General features: G+C 37.2%; 1 protein-coding gene across 3 annotated transcripts in view; it reads right to left on the bottom strand.

Annotated features, from left to right (window-relative positions):
- CXADR (CXADR, Ig-like cell adhesion molecule) overlaps positions 3588-16602 on the bottom strand; it is a 31889-nt gene continuing 18874 nt past the window's right edge. The window contains exons 7-8 of one of the 3 annotated variants that reach the window (XM_021403458.1): positions 16099-16285; positions 3588-4145 (exon numbers count right to left, since the gene is read on the bottom strand). In XM_021403458.1, coding sequence (XP_021259133.1) covers positions 4104-4145; positions 16099-16285 — 229 coding nt within the window. In that variant the 3' untranslated portion in view covers positions 3588-4103. Of the gene's footprint in view, positions 4146-5339; positions 6445-11889; positions 16286-16602 lie in introns of those variants that run through there. The other 2 variants (XM_021403466.1, XM_021403453.1) reach the window with 2 other exon arrangements.

Raw genomic sequence — 16602 nt, 5'->3', positions numbered from 1 at the left:
TTTTCCCAAGCTCATAGTCAAAGACAACATCAGCATTATCAACAACCGTCTCCCTTAAGTATGAAAAGAAAAGTGACAGCTGCTGCCAACATGCTTATTCCCAGCTCCGACTGGGGCAGGATGTGCTGAGAACACACTCTGCCTTCATGGGGACACTCATACTGGTTCACTTGTGTGGTAGGCAGCAGGATGCACGTGCAACACAGCACAGCTTTGCATCCCATTCAGACTAACTGGTTTCTGAGCAGGCTAAGGGTGCCTGGAGCCATCAGTGTCATAATCTGAGGTGTCTGTAGCCTTCAAGCACCTTCAAACGTACATGGCAGCTGAGGATCACCAGCTTTGGCGCAGGGAGAGTTTGGGTACATGTGTTTATTTCACAGAATCTCAGAGCAGTTGAAGCTGGGAGGCAGCTCTGGAGTTCCTCTAGTCCAACTCCCTGCTCAGAGCACCTTTAGCACTGCTGCTGAAAGAAGCTGTCCTGCCTTTCTCTCATTCTTTGATCCTTGTTTCCACTTTCACACTGCCTCCTTCCCCTTTTGTCAGCACAAGCACTGGTGCAGTCAACCTGTAAACTGAAAGGATGAACATATTCAAGTTAAAACTAAACTACACAGCATGTAAGTAATTTTAAACTAAATCTCATCTCTGATGTGGCTCACAGCAGCTGCAGCAATGCTTATGCTGACAAAAGATAAGAGGTAGCCCAAGGATGGGAATGAAGAGCCAGAAGCAAAAAGGGCAGGGCCAATTCAGTCTCTAGCATGCTGAGTTCTGCCACATAAAACACACATGCTGGAGCTACAGTCTGGCTTTCTAATTTTTATGCAAATCATTGTGATGATATAAGTTCATGCCTGGAAATACTTGAAACAATGTGAAATTGCCTTGTGCTGGCATAGCTCATTTCTGAGCCTGCTGCAGCCACAGTGCCTGGTTTGGTCAAAGTTAGAATGGGAATCAGCCCCTGAACCACGGGAAAGTGCAGCTGGTAAAGGACCTGGCTCACTCTACCAGGCAGTGCGTCAGACCGCATGAAGGCAGTCTGAACCTACGTAATCAACTTTGGTCTGAGATTGCAACACCTGGTTTCCAACCTCAAACCTAATGGTCTCTGTGACTGGAACACTCAGTAACAGTGAAGAAGAGGCCAGAAAGTGTGAGAATGGATGAACACAGTGCTGTTTTTCAGACATATGTAATTAGAAAGGCTGCTGGAGAAATTATACTGAAGTGGTCTGAACTAAATCAAGTACAGTAACAGCTTGATACAAAGATTTGTATTTGATAAGACCTACAAATTAAGCAGAGAGAGTGGGAAAGCATTACAAGTTAGCTTCTCCATTTTGCAGTAGAGATACAAGCTAGTGAGCGTAGGCAACGTTATGGTTAGTCCATTGGCCAGGTCAGCTAGCTTGCATATGAAAGAGCGAGACATATTTCTGGGTGCGGAAAAGAGCATAGTTGCCAAATAAGCACCGCTTGAACTTTTGTATGAAAAGCAAGCCCTGGCAAGAAGGTCTCATTTAACACTCTTGGCATAAGAGTTAGGGTGTTTTCTCCACCCTCTGACCATGTAAGCCACTCCTGTGCATTAGACACAAAAGGATGAAAGGTTGAAAACTTCCACCATAGCCAATTAAAAACATCTACTGACATCTACAATAATTCATAAACAGCCAACCAGTCACAGTAATCTGTCTAGGCATGATCTGCAGGCTTGATTATTGTACCTTGTAAGCATGAATGTGACAGTAGATGGCAGATTGAGAGTTAGTTTCAACCTTTAACCTGTCTGTGACTTCAGACAGGCTTTCAAGCTTGTACCCAACTTACACCACAATAACAAATTAACACTTGGTCCTCTCACTGGGGTAAACTTCTGGACTGAACAGTGAACATTTAGTACCTTTCAGAAGACTCTGCATTGGCATACGGAAAGCTAGTTAGGAACAGCTGTCCTGTAGATTAGACATGACGAAGTAGTTCCGCAGTTACTAGCTTTCAGCTTTCTTGAAGAAAACATAAAAGCAGCACATTTAACTTCAATAACAGTTATTTTTCTTTACTCAAAATACAGCACATAAAAGTTAATTTAAACAGGAATTTGAGTACAAAAAATAGTTCTTTCTTTTATTCCTCCAAGGGCATACTTGTTACTTCCTTGGCTTTTCTTAAAGCAAAATGAGTCTCTTCTCATCCCTCAGGTTTGGTATTTCAATGGCCAGTATTTAACCTTCAGAGAGCTGTCAATAGTTCCACGACATCTCCTTTGCATTCAATGCAACAAAGTATTAATAGAATCAAAAGTTTTTTCATATTTTCCCAAGTTCTTTTTACAAAACTAATTTTTTTTAACCAACACGATACCTTTCACACTAATTCCTATGTTTCTCCCTTCTGCTAAAACCCTAGCAATTAAGCAATTAGACATTAGCATTCATTGGGGGAGGAGGAGAAGGATACCTATTCATCTTAGACACTGCAGTAAAAAACATAAGTTTGATTTACAAATTACTATCTCATCTACCAAACAAGCAATTGTTGCTTCTCGATCAGGTAACTTTCACACTGATCCCAACAGATTTTACCCTGATTAATTACTTGCCAGATTTGCTCAGACAAGTTTACACAGCATGGAGTCAAAGGAGTGGATGAATGTAATGTTTTGGCATAAGAATAAGTGCTTCTAAAAGGTAAAGTATCTTTTCTGTAATTGTAACACTGAAATTAAATCAGACTTGGAATGACTTTAAGAAATATTGGCTTCATAAGCCTGTGACATTTAAAACTCTTCCCTTATGAGAATATTCCTATTTCCTTACATTTGTTTTCTTCTTCACAGGCAGTAACAAAAAGAATCATATGGATTTTTTGGTCAAAAACATTTCAGTTTGAGATTATTGTACAATTAGTTATGTTCCTCTCAAAACCAGTAGTAAAAATAATTTAGAAGTAGCATACCTTTTCAGTGTTATAACCAGCAGTTTCACCAATAAAGCATATGGTTGCCTTCAGAGAAAAGCATAGCTGCTATCACTGGATTAAGCTTTGAATTAGTAACTGCATATAACTGATTAAATAGAATAGCAATAAAAAAAACCACACAGCATTTCTCAAGAGCAGAGAAAGATGTTGTTGATCAAAGACAGGTTTAAACTTGTCTACCCTTGCTATTAATTCCTCAGTGCTGGAGTGTCCCTCAGCTTGCTCTGATTTACGTCAACTCCATCAGTTACCAGAAGACAGTTACTAAATCTGCCCAAATATCAGTGGGGTACAGGCTCCCACCTCTTTCATCTCAAAAAAAAAAAAAAAAAGAAAGAAAGTGAATTATTAAGCTCCCATCCACAGTATCAGTCTGCAGTGATCTCAAATGGTAGGTAGATTTTTATTATGAAATCAATACTCAAAAGTTTCACATCACAGAAGGCAATAAGGACCATGTAATTAGCTTTCTTTAAAGACAGCACTCTTCTTTCTTCCAGTTTCCTGCAGGGTAAAAGCTGTGGAGGAGAAAGAATGAGGCAGCGTACAGATATGAATTACCACAACATCGGCATTAAAAGATTATGCTGAAGCATACGTTCACGTTCAAGTATATTTTATTAAGTATTAGAAAATATATACAATCTTAAAATACAGTGCATTTCAAACATAGATTGCAAGTCTTCGTTAGTATCACTACAGCATTGAATTGATGATGCGCTTCCTATCTTACTAGCAGGACAGAAGGCTAGGGATAAACACAAATTCTCCGAGTTTAAAATCTCTTTCAGTGCCACACTGCTTAAGTCTGTATTGCTGCTACCTGGATTGATTTTGTGAACCTGACAAGTGTTTGAATCGATGTGGAGGTGGGGCAGAGTAGAGCGATTGTGTGCACTTTTCAGAACAGAACTAGCATGAAAAATGTCTGTAAACTTGGCATTATTCTTTTACATATTTGGTATTTACAAAACTGAATACAGCCTACTTTACAGTCTTGGATCTAAAGTGAGATAAAGTGAAAAATAAAAATAAAAAAAACCAGCACTTCATTATGAACTTCAGTTTCACCATACTTGAAATTCATGCAAAAAATGATGCCTGTTTCTTCATGCTTATACCACTGTTATGTCACCAATCTTGTGTGCGATGTCAGACTATAAGAAAAAAAGAATATCATTAATCTATTTTAAAAATGGGCCAGGTAGTTTAATTTACAGCAATTAAATGCATGATTCAGATAATCATCCAAACGATGGCCTTTCAGATTAGAAAACCAGGGTTTTCCATAAAACAAGCGCAGTGGTGTAGCAAGCTATCAGCATTTATTAGCTAACTGTAACAGAAATGATTGAGTTTGCCTAGAACGCACTTCAGCTCCCGCTCAAGTCAGTGGGGTTGGCCACAGCTAATAGGATTGCTCTTCATCTGGCAAATAATGCAATTTTAACTTCATCACATATACAAATACAAGTTTTTACATACACAAAATACAAGTTTTCTTGTATTTTCAATTGGAAAATTCTCATGAATTTTCCAGCACACACCCACTACAGTCATTTTGTAAAGCTTCTGGAGAAGACTGCTCAGCTGTCTGTTTCTTCAGTTTCATCCCAGTGACTTGCATCATCAAAGAATCACACACTTTTGTTTACTGCTAAACACTCAAATGGCTTTTCTCAGATTATCCAGTGATGCATCTATACTCAATTAAAAATACTTGATCAAAATTTTCTTTGCTTTGGTTACAGTTCTTTACCAGTTCTATTTTCTTTGGCTTAATATTCTGAGATTGTTATTTCAGGAAGTTAATAACTAAGCATTTTTTGCTACCACTACACACTGCAAAGCTGTTTTTATGCTGCTTGTACTAGAACTTTACTGAAAATGAATACTGTTGGCTGCATAACAGTCAACAATATTCATTTTCAAGACATGATACACAAACCAGCTTTTCTTAATTAATAATCTACCAACGTGTATGCATCTGTTGCATTTACTGGAAAGATCTCATTTTCTTACTCTGCCATTTCAACCTATTAAGGCTTTCTGTATTGCCATCCCAGTCCTCACAGATGTTTAGAACATGTCTCAACTCCACCGCAGTTCCTCCCTAAGACCTGTAATTATAAAACTGACTCAAACTATCTCTGTAACATCTCACGTTCTTCCTCACAAACTGTCACATTTCAATTTGAATTACCTTCCAGGTGCATGTGATAATAAAAATAATTGAGTGCCTTCAGAAACCTTGCTTGGAAGCGTAATTCAAAGCAGTACCAAGTACTGTTAGGCACCTAAATCACCATATTTGTTGATCTGTTCTACCACCTTATTCTGGTTACTGTTTATAAACGGTTTTCAAAAGGTGTTTTTTTTTTTTTTTTTTTTTTTGAGTAACTACGTGTAGAAGTGTGAGAAAGTAAATTTTCAGCATCATTTATCTACCATGCTCTCCATTTGGGAAGATATTGACAACATTACTTTTTTCTCCTGGAACTTACTTGCCACTCCAGCTTAATGCATCTATCTGTCCTCAACTCATATTGTGGGAACAAGAACACTGCAGTCAGCTCAAAATTGTATATAATAGAATTAACTGATATTCTTAAGAGGCATATTAATTAGAACTGTACACTGAGGCCAGAAGCATCCTTTACTGTCTGTATTTCTGTCTCTGCTCTACAGATGACACACATTCCTATTTCTGACCTTTGCCATCAATAGCTCTCAAAGAGGTAACTAATAATTAGTAATTAACTAGTAATAATAATTAGAGGTTGTTAGTAATTACTAAACATATGCCTTCTAAAAAAGATTAAGCTGTTTCCCCCACAACTCATCCTATCCCACTGTAATGGAAAACCCTGAAGAAACAGCTCTCACGTTTTGTAAAGCTTGATTGCTATTCTCAAGGATAAGACAGGCATGCAAGTTGGGGCTTACATAACAAGAGCTCTCCCTCAAGTCTGTCCTGCTCACTCCCTTCCACTAATGAGTCTAGAGACAATTAACATCACCTGCATGTGAAAACAGAAGTCTGTTGCGTAGCACGCATAGACCAGCTTAGACAGGATGATAGTTTTTGTCCGTCCATTTGTTTAGAAGAAGCAGAAGGTAGAAATCAAGTGCTCAGGAGAGCTGGAAGGGCAACATCAAACAAATACAACATCATCTGTTTTCCCTTCTGCACTGTCCTGATACTTTCAGTCTTCATTTTCTTCTCCTCCTTCTCATCTAAGTAAATCTTTATTAAAAAAAGAAAAAAAGAAAAACGCAGACTGGCAAGTGAAGCCTTGCATGCACCTAGAAGTTATTCATGTAGCTGTGATAAAGCAATAACAGCAAAAAAAGAAATCCACCCACCACTGTTGTAACTTACAAACGAGACACGCTAACTCTTCGGAAAAATCTCACAAGGACAAATTAATGAGAAACTGCTGTCTGACCAGGTACCTGCAATCATACATAACCTTATGTTTATTCTGGATAAATAGGTCTCTAAAATATTATGGTGGTTTTAAAGTGCCTAATACCAAAAACAGAGACAAACAAGTGAAACTGGATAGGAGCAAAAACTATGATGGGAAAGATCAATGAAAACTATGATCTTCCAAGAAAACTTGTTCAGTAGCAACACACTATACTCAGAAAAGGGAAAAGCTGCCTAAAACCCATCCCACTTCAGTGGTGAATAAGTGGTGAAATAATAAGAAATAAAGGTGGAGTGTAAAAGAAAAACAGAGGGGGATCAGCCATTGGTGGAAGCGGGAAGCTGCAGGAAAAGTTGTTCAGAAACCCAAACCCAAGGAGTCATTCACTGCGGACAGGGCCAATGACAAGAAGCAACTCTGCTTCTCTCTTTATGTATCTCAGCCTGGCAGTTCAAGTACATATGGCTAGTTTTGTTTTTTGAAAAGTAAGTAGTGTGATGGGCAAATCTAAAGTCTCTGGTAGTCAAGAGAATTATCTCCATTCTCCAGGGGCCTTGGGCAGCTGGATCTAGTGGCTGGCAACCCTGCCCCTGGCAAGGCGGTTGGAACTAGATGATCTCTAAGGTCCTTTCCAACCCAAGCCATTCTGTGATTCTGAGGTGTGAAAATGATAAATACGGAGATGTTGCCAGTGTCCAAAAAATAAGAAAATCACATGGCAAATGACATAGCCAGGACTTCAACTCTAATCCTCTACTTCCTTGCTTGGAATGCTTTTGTTATTGTTACTCCTGCAGGTGAGTACACTTCTGCTGACCATGTCAAGCATTACAGATGTCCTATAGTTCCTTGCATTTTCAGCAATTTCCCCTCAAGAACAAACCATAAAGCCAGCAGCAAGTTAGCTTGTTAATACAGTTGTCACAGACATAGGATGTTGTCAGAATAAAATTCACATGTGGAATGTAATGACCCAATTTTCACTGTCAGTTAACATCCCTCTCAGAGTGCTGATTAAAATCCTAGCGTGCCCAGGTATAACTGAGGGCAGGGAAATTATGCTAATTCAGGGAAAATAGGGCTGTTCCGCACAAAGGCTCTAACACTGCTTTCATCCAGGAATAAAGTATTTTTGAAGGTTGTCTGAAGTTCAGGCCTGCCCATCCAAATCATCCAGTATTTCAAAAAAATCATATTGGTATATCTTATTTAAATAATACCACTCAACTTCAAACGACGACAATTTCAATTTTTAGATGTAATTAATGCTTAGAACTTCAATGTCTTGCAATTACGCAAGCCTAGCATGATCAGAACTGTACATAATTGTTCCAAGAATCACACTTTTCATTGTTTTGCCTCCGAAAAAAAGCCAACAACTATAATTCAAGAAGTCTGAGAAACTTTTTTCCCTGAAAGGCCTGCTAATGAAGAAACAATGCTGTTGACCTTAACTTCAGCCTTAGCAAAACAGGTATTTTAAGGATCATCACTAAGCTCCAGCCTACAGTAGTCAATCAGGCTTCAGTGATTTTTATTTTTTTGAAGTAGAAGGAATGTAGCAAATCTGTACTTAGAGCTTAGCAATAGACTTTGTAAAGGTAACAGAAGTAGTATTTTGCATCAAAACTGTTAAAATCTGTCAAAACTTACTCGTATCTCATTTCCTTTAATGATATCTGTACAGTTTACAGCTTTTTTTCCAGAGCTTATACAGAGAAATAAGGTTTCTTAATTGATGCAGATTACAACAGTCATTTTCTTAATCTATTTTCCTGAACAAACAATTAGAAAATAATTGTCTAGTATTTAAGTTACTTTGCTCTCTTGTGACAAAACATAGCATTTCTTAGCAAATCACTGTCAACCATCAGTAGAACCGTACAGCATTTTTAGCACCAGCAAAAGAAAGATTAAAGGCTGCCAACAGGTCAGCCACCAGAGGGCAATCAGTATTCTCAAACAGAAAATGTATTACTTTGGTCCAAAGTGCTCATATTTAGCCATAAAGCATTTTTTTTTCCAAGTCAGCTGGAGCAAGCATGGGAGAACACAGCATTTTTCAAGTTCTGTACTGTAAACTCAGAGTTCTCTGTCTTAAATAGGAATAACAAGGTAATTAAATAGGTTCCATAAAGAAGTGACCTGAACCAAAACTCAAGTCTGAAGCAAGAGGAAGGCACTGCAATTCTTAAGCAATTTCATGTTAAATTATAGAATACAAGGATGAAAGTAAGGCAATGCCAAACAGTCCATTTGAAGCTATTGGCACACGAGAAAAATCCCAGGGTACTCAAAGGCCACAAGAAACAGGTTAGACAATATTAAGTAACTACACGCTTTATTTTGTATTTTACAGCTCTTCCAAGCTTAGATGAATTGCTTCTGCTCTTGGAACGATTGGAAGTGACATAAAAGGACATTCTGTTTATTGGGCTAAAAAGTACAGTGCTGGCAGCAAAAACATAAGCTTTTTGACAAGTTCCACAAAACACCAGCTGTGCCCCAGAGTTGTCATCTTGTTCAGAAGTTGCAAGCCATTCAGTAGTTTTTATTTATTACCATCAGTTGCCTTTACTTCTTCTTTAAGGCTATCAGTTCCCCTCCTACCTGAGCTTTTCTACTGTTAAGCGGAAATGTGAAGTAAATATTTTATCTTAATCTCCTATGGATAAGATGGCACAGATCAAGTGTTTTGACTTCAGCAAATAGTTTCTCAGAAACGCTGTCTATTCACATGACTAGCAAGATGCTGCAAGTCGCTGCTGACAGCTGCAGAGACCTTCAACACTGAGAAAGGATGCTCTGTTGCATACTTCTGTGAGATCTGACCAATCCTGATTGCTGTGTTACAATTAAAATATTATCAAGCAATATGAAATATGGAGATTTGAATTCCATTACGGGAAGTAGTTTCACTTACAAATCATTAGCTATGGAAAAGCACTATTTTACTTGTATACCAGCAACTGGCCACAAAAACGCTACAGATCTGTTTCTCTTCTATACACAAGAAACATTAGGCAGCAAAAGTGACACAGCTGGAAGCTATAACACTAAGGGCACTAGATGAGGTTTCTTTTATAGCTCTTTGCCATCTGATGCAGGGTTCTTGATACCACACTCTGATACCATATTCTACCACGTACCCTGAACAACCACCGCATCACAACGTATTTGGAAAGGACCAAGAAACCTGGGCCATCACTGTCTGCACTGTGTGGGAGACTTTTGTCTACTCCAGTTTTCACTATCTCTGCCTACTTCTTTATAAAGCATTGTCAGCAGCAATATAACTAGAGACATCCCATGCAGAAATTATTCATGGTAGGAAGAGTGCAAGAACTCTGCATGTTTCAGCAGCGAACACAAACTGATTATATAAAGAACCCGTAAATGCTAAAAGGTTTAGCAGATTGTCTGAAAATCATCAGAAAGTACTCCTGGAAAGAAGTCCACTACCCCTCTGGTACTTCGCTCAACTTTTACCCTGCCTGCCTGCCGCTTACAGAACCAAAGCTTCCAGCCCTGAGAAATGGGACAACTGTCATTGCATCACACAGCTTTCTGAGCTTCCCAGTGGACATACCGCCTCAAGAGGTTTTTCCCCGAAGAAAAAAATTAGATTACCGAAGGTAAAATGATGTGCTTTCAGATGTTAACATCTATTCTAATATTGCTGTTTTAAAATCCTTACATAATCAAGTTGCATAACCAACATACTCAACTTCTTTATAAAGCTACCCGTTCCCTCCCACCACCCACTCATCCTAACATCACATCAAGCTCATTGGTATGAGCTAAAAAACTAATGTTTTCTGAATAATAAGTGTCCTTCATCTGGTCAACACAATTGAAAAAAAAAGTTCAGTAACTATACTTATCCACAAAAGAACCACCACCCAAAATACAGCTATCAGCTGCTGTCACCAAATTATTAGCTTTCCTATTCAAAGTTCCCTGGCCAGTGCTAGACAACTGAGAATTTAAGTATTCTAAGCTGCAGCACACAAAGGTGGCACTGACTCACAACAATATAAATCCATTAAAGAATCCGTTTCCAGAACTTCCTCCTCCCCAGAACTGAGTACTCAGGTGTACTCATTCATCAACTGAATGAAAATTTTAAAATATCTTGAGACTCAGATAGACAATATTCAGAGTTTCTTTCATTCATTCAATTCAATTTTGCTCCTTGATCAGCTATTTTCTTTAGAAGCAGTTTTGTTTTTTTGATTTTACAGACAAGAAGTTTCACAGACAAGAAAGCAAGGCTAAGTAGCTGGCATTGTCTTCGAAAGTGATCTAGTAATTTATTACCTATCAGTATAATTACAGAGCACCTCCATCTGCAAATAAATTTGAAATAGTAACTCACAGTATACATAGTAAGTCTCACCTAAGAAACAAGACAGGCCTTATAAGAAATGTTATCCAAACATTGCCTTATGTTGCAATATGTGAGGACCACAAAAGTTTTGTGCAACTACCTGATGAGCATCCTCTCTCCTTTTACAAGACTACCAGGAAAGGGCTAACTGCTTTGCTAGAACTCCCACATCCAGCCGCTCCTCTGATTCACAATCGTCTATCTCTAAATAAAAGCACCAGAACAGGTGAAGCATTAAAGTTTATTTGAGAGAAAATTGCCAGCTTAGAAAAGGACAGAAGTCTTGAAGTTAACAAGTTAAAAAGGTAGAGAAAGTTCTGCAAAGAGCGACAACGTGAATCTTCATTTTTATCAGGATTTCTGTTGTATTTAAGCAAAGACTAATTTAGAACAGAAAAAAAGGGTTTCTACTCTTAGTAGAAAATAGTAGTACTTTTACTATTTAACTACTTCTGCTTGTGTACACATTAAATAGATTTAAGATATACACAAAGAAATGACAAGCATCTGGCACGGCACAGGTACGCATTATCATATGAAGATATGCATACGTTAAATGTAAGCAACTTAGGCCTCCAATGGTACACACAGAACACGATAATAATGCAAACATAGCCCTTGCCAGGCTTTGTTTCCTGAGTCTAAATGTAAGTGCCCAAGATGACACTGGAGAAATTGCACTTGTCTTAGATAATATTATAAATAATCAGTTGGTTTGCAAGGACAAGGGGTAGAGAACATTCCAAGTCAACTTCATTTAAATTAAAAAAAAATAAAATTTGGTTGACAGCACAAAAACAAGCATTTTACCCAAGTGTTTTGAGTGCAAACATTCTTCTTTGCATTTTATAAGAATGTATTAGATTCAGGAATACTTAGTTCTCTCTAAAATAACAGAGGACAAAAATTAAGTTCCTTCTCAGTTTTATGTTTCAGAATTTGTTTAAACTGATCACTAGTGCATCTACAGTTAGAATCCTCCTATTAAGGGCAAGTTTTAAAATATCTAGAAGCAGTTTTATTTTCTTTTACTTAGAAATTAATGGGGGAAAAGAAGCAATAAATGATTACTGCCAGTGCGGTATACACAGCCATATTTATTAGTAGTTCAATTCTAATTACAGAAAGAAAGCTGAAGGCATACATAACTGCTGCTTTAGAATGAAGACAGACTACTGTTTTCTCCAACAGTTTTATTTCAAAAAGTACACAAGTCTGTCATGGAACTACAGCATTTTAAAGTTTTGGATTTGTTTTTACAGATTCACTCACAGTACTTGCATTGTATAATACCATTCCCTAAAAATGTGAATATAAAACCTTATACTGAAATTCATATCAATATTCAAGTTCATGCTTTGTGCACGAGAAGTGTAATGCAATGCTGCAACATGTTGTATTCTGGGAAATCTTATTGCTCCAATTTCATTTGAGCTGTGCTGCACACTAGAGGACCAACACACACAGGGCCCTATAAAGCACCTATCAAGTGTATAAAACAAGGTTCAAGTGATACAAATAGTATTGTGTCTTTAGACTACCACAGAGATCTAAAGCGATCTGGAATATACACAGTTAAGAAAAAACCAAAATGCTATCCTGGAAAAAAGTAATATACAATACTCATTATTACAGAGACAGCTTGCAATTAACAAGTCTTATTTGTACTATTAAGCAGGAAGCATACATCTAATACAAACATGACTATAACAGTTGATAAAGATGTATGCACTGTACATTTGCTACAAAAGTCATCTTTTACCCCTCCAACAAGGCATTTCTGTGCACTACATAGTTAAAAAGTATTCTTTTTTTTTTTTCTTTTTTTTTTTTTTAGGTAAGGAAGGTTCACAAGATTATCTTTAAATATCCATTTTAGAAGTTTATGAAAAGGCTCGTAATGTATGGACAAATGTTACATAACCTCTACAGTACTACAAGTCTAACACTATTCACGCCATGCTAAAATTCAATGTTTTCTTCTACACTGTCATCCTTAACAAGCAAGTTTACAGTCATGACATTAACTAGTAATTTCTTGAGCTCATTTAGACTATTTACATAATGATATCAAGCCTCCCTCCTCTATTTGTTTCCTCTTTTTAAATAAAATGAGACATTGAAAATGCCACCTTCTAACTGGTATGTCAGCTGCCATTACTTCCCAGAAAAGCTGTTAGCAGGTTTATCTGTAACATCGGACACCTCGTGATTTCTCAGTTCGTGTCCTACACAGCTAAAAATTGTTGCTAAACTACAGTAGCTGCTTTTGAGAATTATAATCTAGTGCTGAATTACAATTATGAATCTACTGACTGAAGAAATCATTTATAATAGTGCTATTATGTTGCTGTAGTGTTTTATCCATTCAAAAAGGCTTGATGAGAGCAACTTGAGGGAGAGTTTAGCCCAAGTCAGAGGTTCTTTATTTCAGATACGGACTATGTCGGATTCCATTCCTTTTATTTTCCATGCCATTACATAAGTAGACAGACACTGTCAAGGCTACTAAGCCTAACAGCTAGGCTCTTAGGGCATATCATGCTGTCCTTCCATTCTGTCGATTTACTGTTTTGCGCAATCTGACAGAGCATTAAAGTATGTGTAAACTGCAGTCTGTGTGTTTGAGTGAGATAACTACTCTTGAGTGTCCCAGGGCTTACCTGATGGAAAGCACAGAGTCACGGGGCAAACCAGAAAAAAAAAAAGACAAAAAATCCACACCTAATATCACATATGTCCATAGATGGCTCAGAATTAAGTTTAGTAGGTTTGCTGCCTGGTTGCTTAGGTCTCTAGCTATTTCTTAGTCTGCGATTCAGTTCTAGTTTTGTACTCAACTTTTATTTATGATCTAAATAACCACACCCTTTTATTTAAGAAAGGCCTTAGTTTCAAGGTAAACAATCAGTTTATGATTAAAATATCCTAAAGTCTCTTCTATCATAGTAATTGGATGCAAGAAGATGTCTCCTCATCTACTGTTCTTCACAAGCATGTGTTTGGCACAGTTTCTAAACCTATTATTCACCACATAAGTGAGAGTCAATCATCCATCTAATTAGTACAACCGAACAGTTTTCAGGAATATAAACACTTACATCGTAATTATCAATTGAAGGAGTAACTCACATTTTGAAATACAGAACAATACAGAGAGCCACTGAAATCACATCCAAAAAACAGGCAAGAAGAGGTATAAGTAGTACATAAGAATCAAGAAATCAGATCACAGTGTCATGTTTTAAAAATTGTACCATCGTCTAAGCACCTGTCCAAACAGTAAATTTAGGCACCAGAAATTTCATAAAAACTGAAGATACAATCAGGCAAAGTTTATTGAAAAGGCACACATGAAAGATAAAAAGTCCAGTCTCTAACAGTATAAGATTACAATCTAAAAAAGTTCCAAATGTGTAAAATTGTTAAGTCTAGAACACTTAGTAGCCATTCAAGTATCTAAATTCAGTATGAAGGGTATGTTTTCTACATTAACAGAGCCAACCAAAAACTGTGTAACTAACTACACGTAAGACAAATATTTAGTAGAAAGTCAAATAATTTATCACAGATCTAACCAGCTACAAGAAAGCAGACACTAAGCCTAGAAGTTTGAGGAAATCTTATCTCACACTGTTGCTACATACAAACAATCCCAACACCTTTCAACAGGCTCTTCAAATATTTTCTTCATCAACCTCTGTGCCACATACTATATTCATTTAGAGTTTTCCAAAATAACGGGCAGTTAACATCTTTACTTAGAATAAGCTGAAGGGACTCCTCCCTACACTCCCAAGCACAAAATGAGAAGGAGATTAGTAAATCGGAAGGAAAACAAACAAAGAAAACACATTCAAACAGCATTTTAAATCCAGCTTCTAGAGATATACAGTATCACTCATAAGAAGCTATCAAAAAATCATTAAGTAGGTGTGCAACTACAGGAGAAACAGAATAATTCCTGATCTTAATGTTTTCAGTCTGCAAAACTGGGATGGCTTTTCTTTTTTATTTTTATTTTTTTTTAAATGAACTCTTCAAACATCATGTTCCTATCAACAATTCTGAATAACCATTTCCTCTTAGATTCTGGTTGCATGAAGCTCTTGCTGCTGAAAATCTAAATGTGTATTAAGAATATTTAGGGCTGTTGAACAGACAACAAGTGAGCTTTAAATTCCTTGCAAATTCACGTAAAAATGTGTCAGACTCTTTAGACTATCTATTGCTTACCTGAACCTGGAAAAGATTTTTCTGAAGTGATGTTAGAGCAAGAGCAAGTATCAAATACCAGTTACTTAACAGCTTTAATAAAGCCCCATGAAAATTCTAGGTGGATGGTTTAGAAAAAGAACACTCCCTTAGAATCCCAGCAGGCTTTGGAAAATGTGAGATACAGCTAACTTAAGACCTGCTGAGATGCTCTTACTGTGACAATGTAACAGTTGAGCTATAGACCTTAGCACTTAGATACCACTAGTAACAACCTGGTAAGACTTGTTACATAGGATAACTTAATTATCTGACACTACTGGAATGAGTTATTGCAGTAAAATTCTCATTTCAAGGAGCTTGCAAAGTCTCCTGTCACATTTCTACTCCCTGTGATTTTGAACTCAGAACAGATTCATTAAATTAACTGAACCAACCAAATGACTGGCAGCCCCTGAGATAATAACAACTCAGGAAACACTCTAGACAAACATTACCAAGTTAAAGAACTGCGTAAATCCTCTGAGTTTGAACAGAATTCAAAGTCATCCTCAGTATTTCAGCCCCACTGCAATTTCATCAGACAGTGGTCAAATTAAAATGTTCCTGTTACTCCAAAATTGAGAATAAAGCTTCAAGAACTCTGAGAAACTTCACGGTCTACATATGAAATGGTTTTGTTACTTCTCAGTTGTGTTGCTCTTTCATATTCTGAAAACTGCATATCAGCTAATAGAGTCTCTTCAGCAAGCCACCAGAGATCCAAACACCTTCAGTATCTGATATTTACGAACTTCCACACTTTCAGTAGTTCAACTGTTACATACTAAAAGTTTAAAATTCAAAACGAGAATTGGTGGCTTTTCAAACTAACATGTTCATTTTCTTCAAGGAAAATCGCATGCCATTGTTTCAATGAGGGATGAACACTGTAGTTTTCTCTAATACTTATAAATGAACACTTAAAAAACCAGGATTTAAATTAATATTTCATACTATGGACCCATCTTTGCTTTGTGCTGGAATCATCACAGGGACAGCTCCCATTCTACTTAAATTAGGTGCAGCTACCTTTGAAGATGCAATGGTTTGGTTTTGACCAGAAGCACGATCAAAGTCTTCACTTGGAACCTGGCTATATGGAGTTTTAGAGTATCCTTCCATATTTGAGGGAGACATTGAACCCAGAGAAGAACGATTGCTGCCAATGTAGCTGCGGGCCGTAGAGCTGCGACTTTTTGGAGGCAGAACATCTTCTCTGAAACAGAAGGAAGAACAGTTGCAGAACAAGATTTCAGTCACTACTGCTACCATGCAGCAGCTTACACAGTAACTTTCCCATTTGTTTCTTCCCACTCTGACAGAGAAGACAAGTTGGTTGTTTCTTTGTTTTTGTTTTTTTTTTTTAAATTTGTTCAAAATTTCATGAAAAATGGAAGTTTTCATTGTCTTAAAGATCTTTACTGAAAGTAGATAGGCATGACTACCTACACCATATTCAAAAGAAGTTCTCAGATAGACTGTTAGTGCTTCAATACATTCTCCAGATTAAAACAGAAATCTCAACTACTAGTT

Source organism: Numida meleagris, chromosome 1 (genome assembly GCF_002078875.1).
Source record: "Numida meleagris isolate 19003 breed g44 Domestic line chromosome 1, NumMel1.0, whole genome shotgun sequence".
NCBI classification, from domain to species: Eukaryota; Metazoa; Chordata; class Aves; order Galliformes; family Numididae; genus Numida; species Numida meleagris.
This window is presented reverse-complemented; position numbering and strand designations above follow the sequence as displayed.